The sequence below is a fragment of the Culex pipiens genome, chromosome 3, assembly GCF_016801865.2.
Source record: "Culex pipiens pallens isolate TS chromosome 3, TS_CPP_V2, whole genome shotgun sequence".
Lineage (NCBI taxonomy): Eukaryota > Metazoa > Arthropoda > Insecta > Diptera > Culicidae > Culex > Culex pipiens.
Window position 1 is genome coordinate 65,732,614 of NC_068939.1, and position 13,566 is coordinate 65,746,179.

Sequence of the window (13,566 nt, forward strand, 5' to 3'; positions counted from 1 at the left end):
TCGTCATCGATCATGGCCGTTCATGGTCACCCGCGACAGACACGGACGACGAAACAAAGAGAAACGCAAAAAGTAACTTGATAATGTAGGTTCGAAAAGTACATTAAATTTCCGATAAAATGACATGTTAACATTGAAAATCGGACCATTAGTTGCTGAGATATCGACATTAGAAAATGGTGTGTTGTTTGGGTGGGACTTAGAAAACATCAATTTTCCTGTTTTCAAACCTTTGCATGGCAATATCTCAGCAACTAAGGGTCGTATCAACAAAGTTCAAAAGTGCAAAATATAGGGGTAATTCTCCGCCAACTCACACAGCAGTTGCCCCAACCCCTCTTCGATTTGCGTGAAACTTTGTCCTTAGGGGTAACTTTTGTCGCTGATCACGATTCCGAGGTCCATTTTTTGATATCTCGTGACGGAGGGGCGGTACGACCCCTTCCGTTTTTGAACATGCGAAAAAAGAGGTGTTTTTCAAAAACTAGCAGCCTGAAACGGTGATGAGATAGAAATTAAGTGTCAAAGAGACTTTTATGTAAAATTAGACGCCCGATTTGATGGCGTACTCAGAATTTCGAAAAAAACGTATTTTTCATCGAAAAAAAACACTAAAAAAGTTTTAAAAATTCTCCCATTTTTCGTTACTCGACTGTAAAATTTTTTGGAACATGTCATTTTTTGGGAAATTTAATGTACCTTTCGAATCTACATTGACCCAGAAGGGTCATTTTTTCATTAAGAAAAAAAATTTTCATTTTAAAATTTCGTGTTTTTTCTAACTTTGCAGGGTTATTTTTTAGAGTGTAACAATGTTCTACAAAGTTGTAGAGCAGACAATTACAAAAAAAATTGATATATAGACATAAGGGGTTTGCTTATAAACATCACGAGTTATCGCGATTTTACGAAAAAAAGTTTTGAAAAAGTTGGTCGTCATCGATCATGGCCGTTCATGGTCACCCGCGACAGACACGGACGACGAAACAAAGAGAAACGCAAAAAGTAACTCGGTAATTTAGGTTCGAAAAGTATATTAAATTTCCGATAAAATTACATGTTCCAAAATTTTTTACAGTCAAGTAACGGAATTTGGGAGAATTTTTAAAACTTTTTTAGTGTTTTTTCGATGAAAAATACGTTTTTTCGGAAATCTGAGTACGCCATCAAATCGGGCGTCTAATTTTACATAAAAGTCCCTTTGACACCAAATTTCTATCTCATCACCGTTTCAGGCTGCAAGTTATTGAAAAACACCTCTTTTTTGCATGTTCAAAAATGGAAGGGGTCGTGCCGCCCCTCCGTCACGAGATATCAAAAAACGGACCTCAGATTCGTGATCAGGGACAAAAGTTACCTCTTAGGACAAAGTTTCACGCAAATCGAAGAGGGGTCGGGGAACTTTTCCCGATTTCGTGTGAGTTGGATGAGAATTACCCAATAATCAAAAAAGGTGCAAAACAAGTTTTTAAACCTTTCGAAAAATTTACATAAATAAAGTTATTTGTCGACAAATCACCATAAATCCAGTCTCCCCACTCCAAATAGGCATCCTTGACTGAAGAAAAAAAATAATTTGGATTGAATATAAAGTTTACTAACTACTTAGTATAAAAGTTTATATAACTTTGGAATTCTATATAAACTTATCTAAACTAAATTTTGCAAACTTTTAATTCAACTAAATGCCAATATATAACCATAGAATTGCTAAATAAACATTTTGGAGTGGATATAACAACGTTTTGGGGGTCTTTATATCGATAGAATAGATTTTTCGTTTGAATTTCGTGCCAACCCGGAATTACGTTTTCGGAAAATACACCGCCAGCCGAACCGGTCCACGATTCACAAGTCAACCTAAGTGGCATCGGAAAGGGTATAAAATTTCCGATCTTTTGATACCAAAACATCTAGGTTTTCTTTAAAACCCATGAGCTTTTTGTAGCAAAATGTTTGGTTACTAGGTTTCAGTCAAACTTTTAATTGTTTGCCCAAGCGGTTTAAATACTATTTTTACATACTGTATATATCGTGGACAATCCCAGAGTTATTTTGATAGAATAATGTATCCGATGTTTATTTTTTCGAGGTATCTCTAGAAATTTTAATGTCAGGAATTTCTCGATATGATTGGAACGAGAATCAAAGACTTATCAATATAATTATTACATTCATGTCATAGAATAAAGTTAGCCATTTGTCGTTAAAAGTTTCAAAGAATAGTTGGATTTAACAAAATAAATTTTGCACCTGCAATTTCATAATAAAATATAATTAATCCTAATCAAGAATGATCAAGTCTTAATCTTGTTTTATTGTGGTTTCCAAGAAATCTTCAAGAAAGCTATAAATTTGATTCGCTTTAGAATAAGTTCCATTAGATCTCTTGAGAGTATCTGGAGAGTCCGGTAAAAATCAACAGCAATACTGTGTGGTTCAAAACTCTGCTGGAATACGCTCTTGATTACTTCCTAAAATGGTCCATTTTACACTTAAAGCTGTTTTAACTCTTCTTTAGAATCTATGACATTTCCCCGAAACCCACATTCCCGAAAAGACATTTCCCCGAATGCCACATCTCCGAAAAGACACTTTCCCGAAATGTCATTTACCCGAAAATCATTTCCCCGAACAATCCATTTCCCCGAATGGCCACATCCCCGAGTGGCGACTTCCCCTAAAAACCATTTTCCCGAATGGCCACTTCCCCTAATTTTCCACATCCCCGAAAATCATTTTCCCGAATGACCATATCCCCGAACGGCCATTTCCCCGAACGCCACTTCCCCGACAACGGGCATACCCGCCTGACCGGGTTCGGGGAAGTGGCGATCAATGAAGTATCATGTCCACAATTGAACGTTCAAAAAATTCCGAGATTTTTACGAGCGTTTTATTCCAGCTCCACTTGAGTTTCTCCCAAATCCCAAATTTTGCGTTACGTAATAAAAGAACGCTCCCTTATTTCTAATGAACAAATCTAAATAGCTGCGTGCCGCTTAATTCATTTGCCTATTTTTCTCATTTCGTCGCATTCGAGCTAACTTGTCGTACGTCGATTTTGGGCCAAATTGAATTAAGAAAGCCATTTTGTGCAGCTCACATTGCCCAAAACTCGATTTCAATTCTGAGATATTCAATAAAAACCGAAAAATTTTGTCTCGTGCTAACTTGACACACTCTGAAAATTGCTGTAAGTGAGACAACTGGCCAAAGAGGTTTCAGATCAGAATGCGTTTGACACACGTACATGCCCGACTACCGTAAACGATTGTAATTATAACTCGGGACCTCAGCAACCAAATTCAAACAAATTTCAGGACAATGCACAGAATGGTCAACAAAATATAACGTGATTGTTATTGTTTACATAGCGAGCTCTATTTTTCGTTTATTCAAGGTCAAACACTAACACGCATTTTTCTCGGAACGTCAAAAAGCGACAAACGACAAGATAGCACGACAGGGTCGATTTGATACATTGATCATTTCGGTGCTGTGCAATCCTTACCACGTGGATACCGTTTTGGAAAATTGTGCTTTGCTGAAAATTGTCCGATACAAAAAAAATCTTTTTTATTGAACATGGATGATCTCAAAACCTCGCTTTCTTGAAGTTTCCGCGTGGTTTATGAATACGGTCATTTGTTTTTTTTTTTCATATTTAAAAACACACGTAGGAGAATTTAATATTAAGGTCATACTTTTGTAAAAATATCCCTAAAAAACAATTTAGTTTATATCTAAGTTAATATCATTCGGGAAAATGGAACATTCGGGGAAATAACCATTCGGGTATATGTAAATTCGGGAAAACGACAGTTCGGTAAAATGGCCATTCAGGTAAATGACATTCGGGGATATGGAATTTTCGGGAAAATGATTTTCGGGGATGTGGAAATTTCGGGAAAATGATTTTCGGGGAAATGGCACTTTCGGGGAAATGATTTTCGGGAATGTGGGATTCCGGAAAGAGGGATTCGGGAATATGGGATAAAACCGTTAATAGGGAGTGAGAGAGGGATTGAGGGGCTAAATTTTAGAAAAAATATTGCTGAAAATTAAAATGTTGTGAAACAATTTAACTGTAAATCAACATATTTAAATAAAAATGGCACAATAAAAATAGTCACAATAGTCTCACAGCTGTTAAAAATTTACCTCTTTACTCATCCAGATCCTAATGTATCATGTTCCAGCAATCCCAACAACCCAATCATCAATCAATTAAATCATCAACAAAAAGTGTCCAAACCCCCCAAGACCTGCAACAGTGCAAAACCAACATGCATATCTCCACGTTCCAATTTCACACCCAATTAGTGGCGCGAATTTCGGACTCAATTACCCGCATCAAAACACCATTATCCAGTGGTGTGTGTCTACCCTCTGTCTGACGACCTGCTGCTGCCTGCGGTCAATCGCGGTCCCCTCCGCCATGAACGCGGCTCCGACGCCCCACGGCGTCTTTGTAAGCAAATCGCGCCGGTTAGTCGCGCCCGTTTAAGTTCCCCAAAGAGAAAATCGCTCTTTCCACCGTTTTTGCGCAAAACTGACCGCGAAAACCGAAATTTTCAAGGTCCGGCCCAACCGCCTTGGAAGCGGCTGTGGGGTACCACCCTATGAAACCAATCGATTGACCTTCGGTGGAGGCAAATTTGTGGTCACTTGGTCTTGGAAAATGCCCTGGCCAAGGTGGTGGCAACGATTTGCAACGCGACCAATGAGCGAAATTTAATTTATTGTTTTTGTAATGTGTCACTCAGCGTGCATGTTGTTAGGGTGTCTTAAATTATATAATAATTTTATAACTAAATTTGAATCGAACAACTCTCTAAACAAGTTAATTTCCAAAAATATTATTTATATCTTGATTTTTCTATACAACGCTGTGTTTATTGTTATTAGGCCTTTTAGCTCGTGCAAAATGTCGTTAAAAGCTTGTGATATTAAAAATTTAAATTCTAAAAGATTTTTAATAAAACATGATAAATTGATCGAAAAAGATTTTTAGATTTTGGATAAACTGATAAAAGTAAATGTTAAAACATTATTATTCATTTTCTATCTGATCAAGACAATCACAGATTGTCACAGATTTTTTTAATTTTGGCTGATGAATGTTGACAATTTAAAAAACTTCATTTTTTTATTTTTTTGACAAAAAATTATTAACCTTTTCTTAATTTTGGACACCCTGGCTTACGTCGTGCTCTCAAAGACAGGTGAATTTCTTCAGCCGCATGCAGTCACGGTAGGGGAAATCGATTAGTTTGTCGAGCTAGGTTTGTGTGCTGTTCTAATGACTAAAATTAGCTACTGTCCGGTTGACTACTTCTTTGTATAAAAGACAAATGTGACTTACCGAACACTATCAGTTCATCGATTGACGTTGTCTCATCAAAATGTTCAAAGTAAATCTATTGCTTGCTTAATACTTTATCATTGAAATTTAATTTTAAAAATGTTTCCCCTAGATCACCCTGTTCGCCCTGTTCTGCCTGTTGGCCACCGTTTCGGCCCAGTACTGGGGCGGTGAGGGATACCACCACGAGGATCACCACTCGTACCCCAAGTACAAGTACGAGTACGGCGTAAAGGATCACCATACCGGAGACCACAAGAGCCAGTGGGAGTCCCGGGATGGGGATGTCGTTAAGGGCGGATACACCCTTGATGAGGCCGACGGAACCAAGCGAGTCGTGGAGTATCACTCGGATAAGCACCACGGATTGACGGCTCACGTTAAGCGGATTGGTCATGCGCACCACCCGCAGGTTTATGGACATCAGCACTACGGAGGAGGATACCAGAATCAGGGTTATCAGGGTTATGGACACGGATCAGGATACAGCTACAGCAATTTGAACCAGCACTTTTGAATGAAGTACTCCTTGAAAATCCTGGCTATGTTGACCAATAAAGAATAAAATTTGTGACTGTTATTTGCCTTGAACAAACTTAATCCACATATGTTAATCCTCACTTTTTACCAAAAATGGACCACACAAAAGAGCTGGGAATAAATTTCATCTGACTTATTAATTCTTTGGTAAGTACCTAACTTGAAACAGGGTTGCAACATCTCCAATCATTTAAACTTGTTTAAAAAAATGTCTTTTGATCACGTATCCAACAATAGGTCGTATGGTTCATAATTCATAATCCATTTAATTAAACTGATAATCTGGTTTAACTTTTACTCATCCTTTCTTCTTTGTTTGTGTGTAGAGGTGGGCAAAAAAAAGCGAACAAACCATGGCTCACAAAAAGAGCTTCGGTTCTTTTTGACACTCCAGTCTTTTGAAAAAAAAAAAACGTTATAAGATGGAATGATTTTTAAACCTGTGTCTTTTTTATGATTTAAAATATAATTCATTGAGTTTCCAGTTATGTGTAGAGTTCATTTTGTTTTTGAGAACTAAAAAAGTAATTTCAAATATTTTAATGCTTATGAATTAATGCCAAATTTGTCATGATTGCCCCTATGTGTACTTTTTCCAGTACTTAAGGATAAAAAAATAGCAGCATGAAAAAGAACTTTTTTCCAACTTTTGAAAGCTGTACCAACATATTTCGTTGGGAAATTTTGAAATTAAATATGTCTTTATTGAACTTTCTTATAATAATTACATTTCATTTACATGCTAAGTGGTATGGCCTAATGCTCTTCATCTTTGTTGTATTTTTCGTTTTATTATTAACTGTTCACATTTATTTTATTTACTTCAAATTGTTTTACATTATTGCATTGAATCAAATACATTTGGGTAAAAAAGAAAAAAAATACTTTAACAACTAATCCTAACTTAAAACTAAAATAAAAATTCTTTGAATTATTCAAAATCATTAGAACGAGTAAACTACGAACTGTATTTTAAGATAAATCCTCCAAGCGTTCTTACTTGTTCCGCACGAGTTTTGCAACCACGCAGTGTTGTTGTCATCTCGATGAAAATGTTCATAAGTTCTTGTGGTGAAAACAGGTCACTACTGCCTTCATCCGTTGATGTTGGTTGGTTTTCCCTCGGTTGCTGACTGAAGCCAGGAGGTGTTGTATTCTCTGCAACTTTTTGCCGCTGATTCAACGGCAATGGTTGCAGATTTGGAACCACTCGAACAGATCCCGCTCCAGGTGACGCCAAAGCAGGAAAATCCACGTCCGTGAAAGTTGGTGGTGTTTTGCGACGATTTGGTTGGTGCCTCGTCGTCGCTTGCTGCCGAATTTTCACAAACTCAGCACGTTTTGGGCAGCTTCGATTCTTGGTAGAATGGTCGCCGCCGCAATTGAAGCATTTGGCTTCAATGTTCTCGTTGATTGTTTCGCAAGCTTGAGTTTTGTGCTCACCTCCGCAGGTTGCACAACGGCTCTTGATGAAACAGTTCCTTCCACCATGCCCAAACTGCAAGCAATTCGAACATTGTGTCACGTCACGGTGCACTGGGCGATAACGTTCCCAAGTCACGATGATGTTGAAAATTGCCCGAACTGCTTTCAGCTCAGACGGCGTTGTCGATCCTTTCTCGAAATGAACCAGGTACAGTTGATCACGATACTTGATGTCCTTGTTGTGTCTCGTCATCTTGAAGATTTTGATCACGTTCAACTTAAGAGTTTTGAGCTCTTCTTTCAGCACACTCACATCCATGTCGTACAGGCCTCGGAGGACCTGTTTCATGGGGCGTTTACCTGGATCGTCATGGCTGTAGTATTCAATCTTTGTGTTGTTCAGGAAATCCCGAACGTAGTTGTAATCCTTTCTGGTAGGTAGCAGAATTTTGAGTCCATCAGCACACAAGCAAATGGAAGCTCGTAAAGCACCAGATTTGATAAACCCGGTCAGCCACTTTCGCACCGAATCCGATGACGCTGTTTTCACAAAAATGGGTGGCAACTTTTCCCGTCGTTCAAATTCTTCCTTCTCGCTCACGTCCACAGGGAGGGTAGCGAACTGGTTTCCAGACAATTTTTGAGCGTCCTTGCCCAAACTGCCTGGCTTTGCAGGTAGCGCTTCGGCATTCTTTAGCTTCTTCAAATCTGCCGATCCTGCTGGTGAGGACCGCCTCTTTTTCTTGCCGTGAGGCATTTTTTGCACATTTAGCACTTTTTTGGTTTGTTAGGGACGCACGTCTGACTCGCTTCTCTGCTGATCGCAGACTCCATTTCGTTGGGAGGTGTTTTGCAACTCTTCAAAATACGGTGAAAGATTCCAAATAGCATTTATGCAAATATTTGAAGACCACTTTAAAAACTTCAAACCCATATTTTCAGTTTCCTAGTTTTCTTTTTAATTACTCCAAAAGTTAAGCTGAGAGTCGTGTGGTGTTCGTGGGGGAGATCGAAAGAAGATTCTGGAATTCATTGGAAAAAGGTGTCGCGTCGTGGCCTTAGTTGAACCTTCGGTGGGCGAATCGGTGCGAGAATCCGCTAGAAAGTACACGGAAAGGGGATCCATCGCCAAATCGCGATAAAGTTCGCTAAAACTAGCGAAAAATATCGCTAATTTCTCAGCCTGCACAAAAATTACCTAGAATCGCTAATTTTTTTCGCTGGTTTGGAAACCGATGAAATTCTACCAAACCAGTGAAAAAAACACTGGTTTGGTGAAAAATGTCGCTGTTTGGGGGATCAGTTTTGCTAGAATCAGAAAATTTTCTCGCTGGTTTGGAAAAAGCGGCAGGGCACCAAAATCAACCAGGAGATTATTGTACTGGTTTTGGGAAACAATTCGCTGGTCCAGCGGATTTCTTCACTGGACCAGTGTTCTTTTACGCTGGATCAGCGTTTTCTATCGCTGACGTCCGGGTTTTTTTTCCGGCGGCAGCAGCTCGTACCAAAATCAACCAGGAGATTATTGTACTGGTTTTGGGAAACAATTCGCTGGTCCAGCGGATTTTTTCACTGAACTGGTGTTCTTTTATGCTGGATCAGCGTTTTCTATCGCTGACGTCTGGATTTTTTTTCCGGCGGCAGCAGCTCGTACCAAAATCAACCAGGAGATTATTCTACTGGTTTCGGCGAAAAATACGCTGGTTCAGCGAATGTTTCCACTGGACCAGTGTTTTTTTGCACGTTTGTTTTTTTGTTTTGGCGGCAGAAGCCTATGCCAAAATAAACCAGAGGTTGACGGAGGTTTACGGATGGAACAATCGTCAGAAAAGATTTCGCAGTAACGGAAGCAGAATTAAAAGAAAGTCCAGCCAGGTTGTACTTACTTGCCACAGCACAAACTGTTCCGCGGCCATGGTCAAGTTCCTCGCCTACGATTCTTGCTGCCACCTGCGACAATTTGTGCACTCATCTATGCAGCATTACAAATACATCTCCAGCTTCACTGCACCGTATTTTTCTGCTGCGAGAACTTTATGGAAACGTGCTTCTTTTCATTGAAAAGAACCATCACCTGTTGAGTATGTATTTTAATGCTGAACACTTGATGCAGAAATTTTTCATGCTTTTTTGTTTTGAAAAAACCCGAAAAATTCGCGATGAAGTTCGTTGCAAAGAAATCGTTCGCGAAGAGTTCCATGAAATCGATTGAAGCAGTTCAATGGATCAGCACTATTTGAGGTTTACATGATAATGAACAATACGTTACTTAGAATTTCATTTCGTTTTGAAAGCCCTTCCCATAGCATTGTTGCTCGGATGGCACGCCGACGGTAAGAAGTAAAAAATTACGGGATTGAAAATATTAAGTACCTCTTGTAGCGTCGAAGATCGGAAGGCAACGATTATGTTTCACTTTCTTGTCATATCATCTACCAATTCTCCGCCAACTCACACAGCAGTTGCCCCGACCCCTCTTCGATTTGCGTGAAACTTTGTTCTTAGGGGTAACTTTTGTCCTTGATTAAAAATCCGAGGTCCGTTTTTTGATATCTCGTGACGGAGGGGCGACATGACACCTTTCATTTTTGAACATGCGAAAAAAGAGGTGTTTTGCCTTCCTCACTGAGGTAAGGCTATAATCCTGCTTTAAAAATGAACTTTCTATTAAAAGCTCCTAGACCCACCTTCATGTATACATATCTACTCAGAATCGAAAACTGAACTAATGTCTGTGTGTGTGTGTGTGTATGTGTGTGTGTATGTGTGTGTGTATGTGTGTGTATGTATGTATGTGACCAAAATTCTCACTGAGTTTTCTCAGCACTGGCTGAACCGATTTTGATCGAACCAATTTCATTCGACTTGGTTTAGGGTCCCATACATCGCTATTGAATTGTTTGAAGTTTCGATAAGTAGTTCAAAAGTTATGCATAAAAATGTGTTTTCACAAATACCCGGATCTCAATTATATGCATGTAAACGCTGTCCGGATCCATCATCCGACCCATCGTTGATTAGGTAATTGAAAGGCCTTTCCAATGATTCCAAGACATTGAAGATCTGGCAACCCTGTCTCGAGTTATGACCACTTAAGTGATATTTATGTACTTTTTTGAAGCCGGATCTCAATTAAATGTATGTAAACTATGTCTGGATCCATCATCCGACCCATCGTTGGTTAGGTAATTGAAAGGCCTTTCCAATGAGTCCAAGACATTGAAGATCTGGCAACCCTGTCTCGAGTTATGACCACTTAAGTGATATTTATGTACTTTTTTGAAGCCGGATCTCAATTAAATGTATGTAAACTATGTCCGGATCCATCATCCGACCCATCGTTGGTAAGGTAATTGAAAGGCCTTTCCAATGAGTCCAAGACATTGAAGATCTGGCAACCCTGTCTCGAGTTATGACCTCTTAAGTGATATTTATGTACTTTTTTGAAGCCGGATCTCACTTTAATGTATGTAAACTATGTTCGGATCCATCATCCGACCCATCGTTGGTAAGGTAATCAAAAGAACTTTTCAACGAGTCTAAAACATTGAAGATCTGGCAACCCTGTCTCGAGATATGACCACTTAAGTGATATTTATGTACTTTTTTGAAGCCGGATCTCACTTTAATGTATGTAAACTATGTCCGGATCCATCATCCGACCCATCGTTGGTTAGGTAATTGAAAGGCCTTTCCAATGAGTCCAAGACATTGAAGATCTGGCAACCCTGTCTCGAGTTCTGACCACATAAGTTATACATTGTGTTCTTTTTTTCTGGATATGAAAAAATGATGAAACCACTTATATACCCATTTTTGGTAAAAAGTGAGGAAGGCATCAACCGCATAGGTGGATTAAGTTAGTTTTTCAATAAATTGCCGCCTAAAACGGTGATGAGATAGAAATTTGGTTTCAAAGGGACCTTTATGTAAAATTAGACGCCCGGTTTGATGGCGTACTCAGAATCCCGAAAAAAACATATTTTTCATCGAAAAAAACATTGAAAAGTTTTAAAAACTCTGCCATTTTGCGTTACTCGACTGTAAATTTTTTTTTGGAACATGTCATTTTATGGGAAATTTAATATATTTTTTGAATTTACATTGACCCAGAAGGGTAATTTATTCATTTAGAACATAAATTTTCATTTTAAAATTTTGAGTTTTTTCTTACTTTGCAGGGTTATTTTTTAGAGTGTAACAATGTTCTACAAAGTTGTAGAGCAGACAAAGCAAAAATTGCGATTTGAGATAATCGCTGGCAAAAAGTGGATTGCTTTTTAATATTCCTAAATATTCGATATTTGAAAAAGATTATGACATTTTTACTGATCATACGATAAAATTTACCATTTTAATCAACTCTGCTTTATCGTTTTTTTTTAATTTTATGTTGATTTATGCAATAAAACTCATTTTTTCAAACTTTCTCAAATTTTCTTTTTTCATGTTCTTCAGAAATAACAACGAACTTCAACATAATGCATTCTATATTTTAACTTCTTTGGAAATCCCTACATCACATATCACAGATATCTAGTCACTCTCCCTAATCATACCGGGACAGCTTACTGTAACTCTCCCCATGGTCGTAATGCCCCGACCGTTGCTGATGATGCTTCTCGTGGTGATGATGCTCGTGAACCGGGTGGTGTTCCACGTGGTGATGCTGCGGCTCGTGATGATGCTCGTGATGCACGGCATGTCCAACCGTCTCCACTACCGCGTTGAACCCGTTGTGATGATCGGCCGTGTACTTCACAACCCGTTCCGTGCCATCAGCCTCATGCAGCGTGTACTGTCCCTTCACGACATCTCCGTCGCGTTCCTCCCAGTGGCTCTTGTGGTCTCCGGTTTTGTGGTCCTTAACTCCGTACTCGAACTTGTACTTGGGATGCGCGTGGTGATCTTCGTGATGGTGATGCTCCCCGTGGTGATGTTCTGGCTGATGGTGCTCCTGGTGGAAGCCTCCAGAGGTGGCCGTCACTGCCACAAACAGCAAAATACACGCAACCTGGGATAGAATACAAATTTATGAAAAATTATATAAGATCATCTCAAATTCTTAAGCACAAACCTTGATCATGTTGACTTCCTTAACCAAACAACTGCTCACAACTGAATGCCATCAATCTGGCAGCAAGTGGCCACATTTATACTGAAAAGAGAGTCCGAGACGTGGTGTGGCTAACACACAATTAACGGTGACTAATAAACTTAAACGTAGCTGTCCAATCCAATCTGAAAGCCTATATATGAAACTTTGTTATGTTACAAAAGCTCACCGCCCCAGCCACCTTTACAGTACTGTGCAGCGAAGAAATAGTTCAGCCCTGCGTCCATAATGGCCAAGTCACCTTCGAGATTGACGAGCGGTGATGTTGATGATGGTGAGTCGCGTGTGCGCCATCGGGGCATGCGCCACATTTTGGCAAATTCCGCCAGATTTGGCCATTACCAAGATCATGGACCTTTGCGTTAGTAGGCCATTAACTTTGACTGCCAAAGCAGCGTCCATAAACGTCAGCAGTCTACTATGAGAGATGAGGAACGAAAATCAGCCTCTTTTGCGAATGTGTTTCGTAACATGGGAAAATATGAAAAATTCAAATAAGTTGCAATAACACGTTAAACATGATCCGATCGTAATACAAATATCAACAAAAATCCATGTTCAAAAGCGACTTCCAATTATTCCCTTGTCCAGCTTATGCTCTTGTTCAAAACCTACTGCAATCAATGTCAATAAAGTACAAAACAACAACGTTTATGTAATTGTAATGAAAGTATGTTTCAAATGAGGTCATTGCATTTATTGAATCCCAATATCAAGCAAGTTCATTGTATGTAGTATCAAAGAACAGTATAATAATATTAAGTGAATGTAAACAACAAAAAAAACCTGCTACTCAAATCAAAAATCAAATCAATGTTGAACGATTTTAAAACACGAAAAGCCTTGCAGGACTGAATTGTATGGGAAACTGATCATAAATCCCAAATATGAACTCGATTGGACTAAAACTGGAGCATCCCAAGCCAATTACACTTTCATTACGATTCTGTACGGGAAAAGTCAGAAGAAAATAATGAAAAGTACATAAACAGATAAATTAATTTTAATAAAAGTTTTACGATCTAAAAAAGAAACTTATTGGCTTGTCTTCACTTTTAGATATTTTTATAGGAATTTGTAAAGCGTCGAAATACTATGTTTGGCACTTTTTAACTAT

General features: G+C 38.9%; 2 protein-coding genes across 2 annotated transcripts; one reads left to right on the top strand and one right to left on the bottom strand.

Moving 5' to 3' along the window:
• The first annotated feature begins 4,441 nt into the window (after positions 1-4,441).
• On the top strand, positions 4,442-5,942 carry LOC120421654 (cuticle protein 19-like). The gene is made up of 2 exons (XM_039584886.2): positions 4,442-4,474; positions 5,481-5,942. Exons 1-2 carry the CDS (start codon positions 4,442-4,444, stop codon positions 5,883-5,885), a joined length of 438 nt encoding a protein of 145 aa, XP_039440820.1. The 3' UTR covers positions 5,886-5,942.
• A 5,877-nt stretch (positions 5,943-11,819) lies between these two features.
• Positions 11,820-12,811, bottom strand: LOC120421631 (adult-specific cuticular protein ACP-20-like). The gene is made up of 2 exons (XM_039584858.2): positions 12,411-12,811; positions 11,820-12,347 (listed from the first exon to the last, which is right to left on the bottom strand). The coding sequence occupies exons 1-2, from the start codon at positions 12,417-12,419 to the stop codon at positions 11,883-11,885; spliced, it is 474 nt and encodes a 157-aa protein (XP_039440792.1). The 5' UTR covers positions 12,420-12,811; the 3' UTR covers positions 11,820-11,882.
• Between the last annotated feature and the right edge of the window lie 755 nt (positions 12,812-13,566).

Coding starts and splice junctions, on each gene's coding strand:
- LOC120421654 (XM_039584886.2), top strand. CDS start 4,442: ATGAACGCGGCTCCGACGCCCCACGGCGTCTTT. Junction 4,475..5,480: donor CGACGCCCCACGGCGTCTTT/GTAAGCAAATCG, acceptor TGTTTCCCCTAG/ATCACCCTGTTCGCCCTGTT.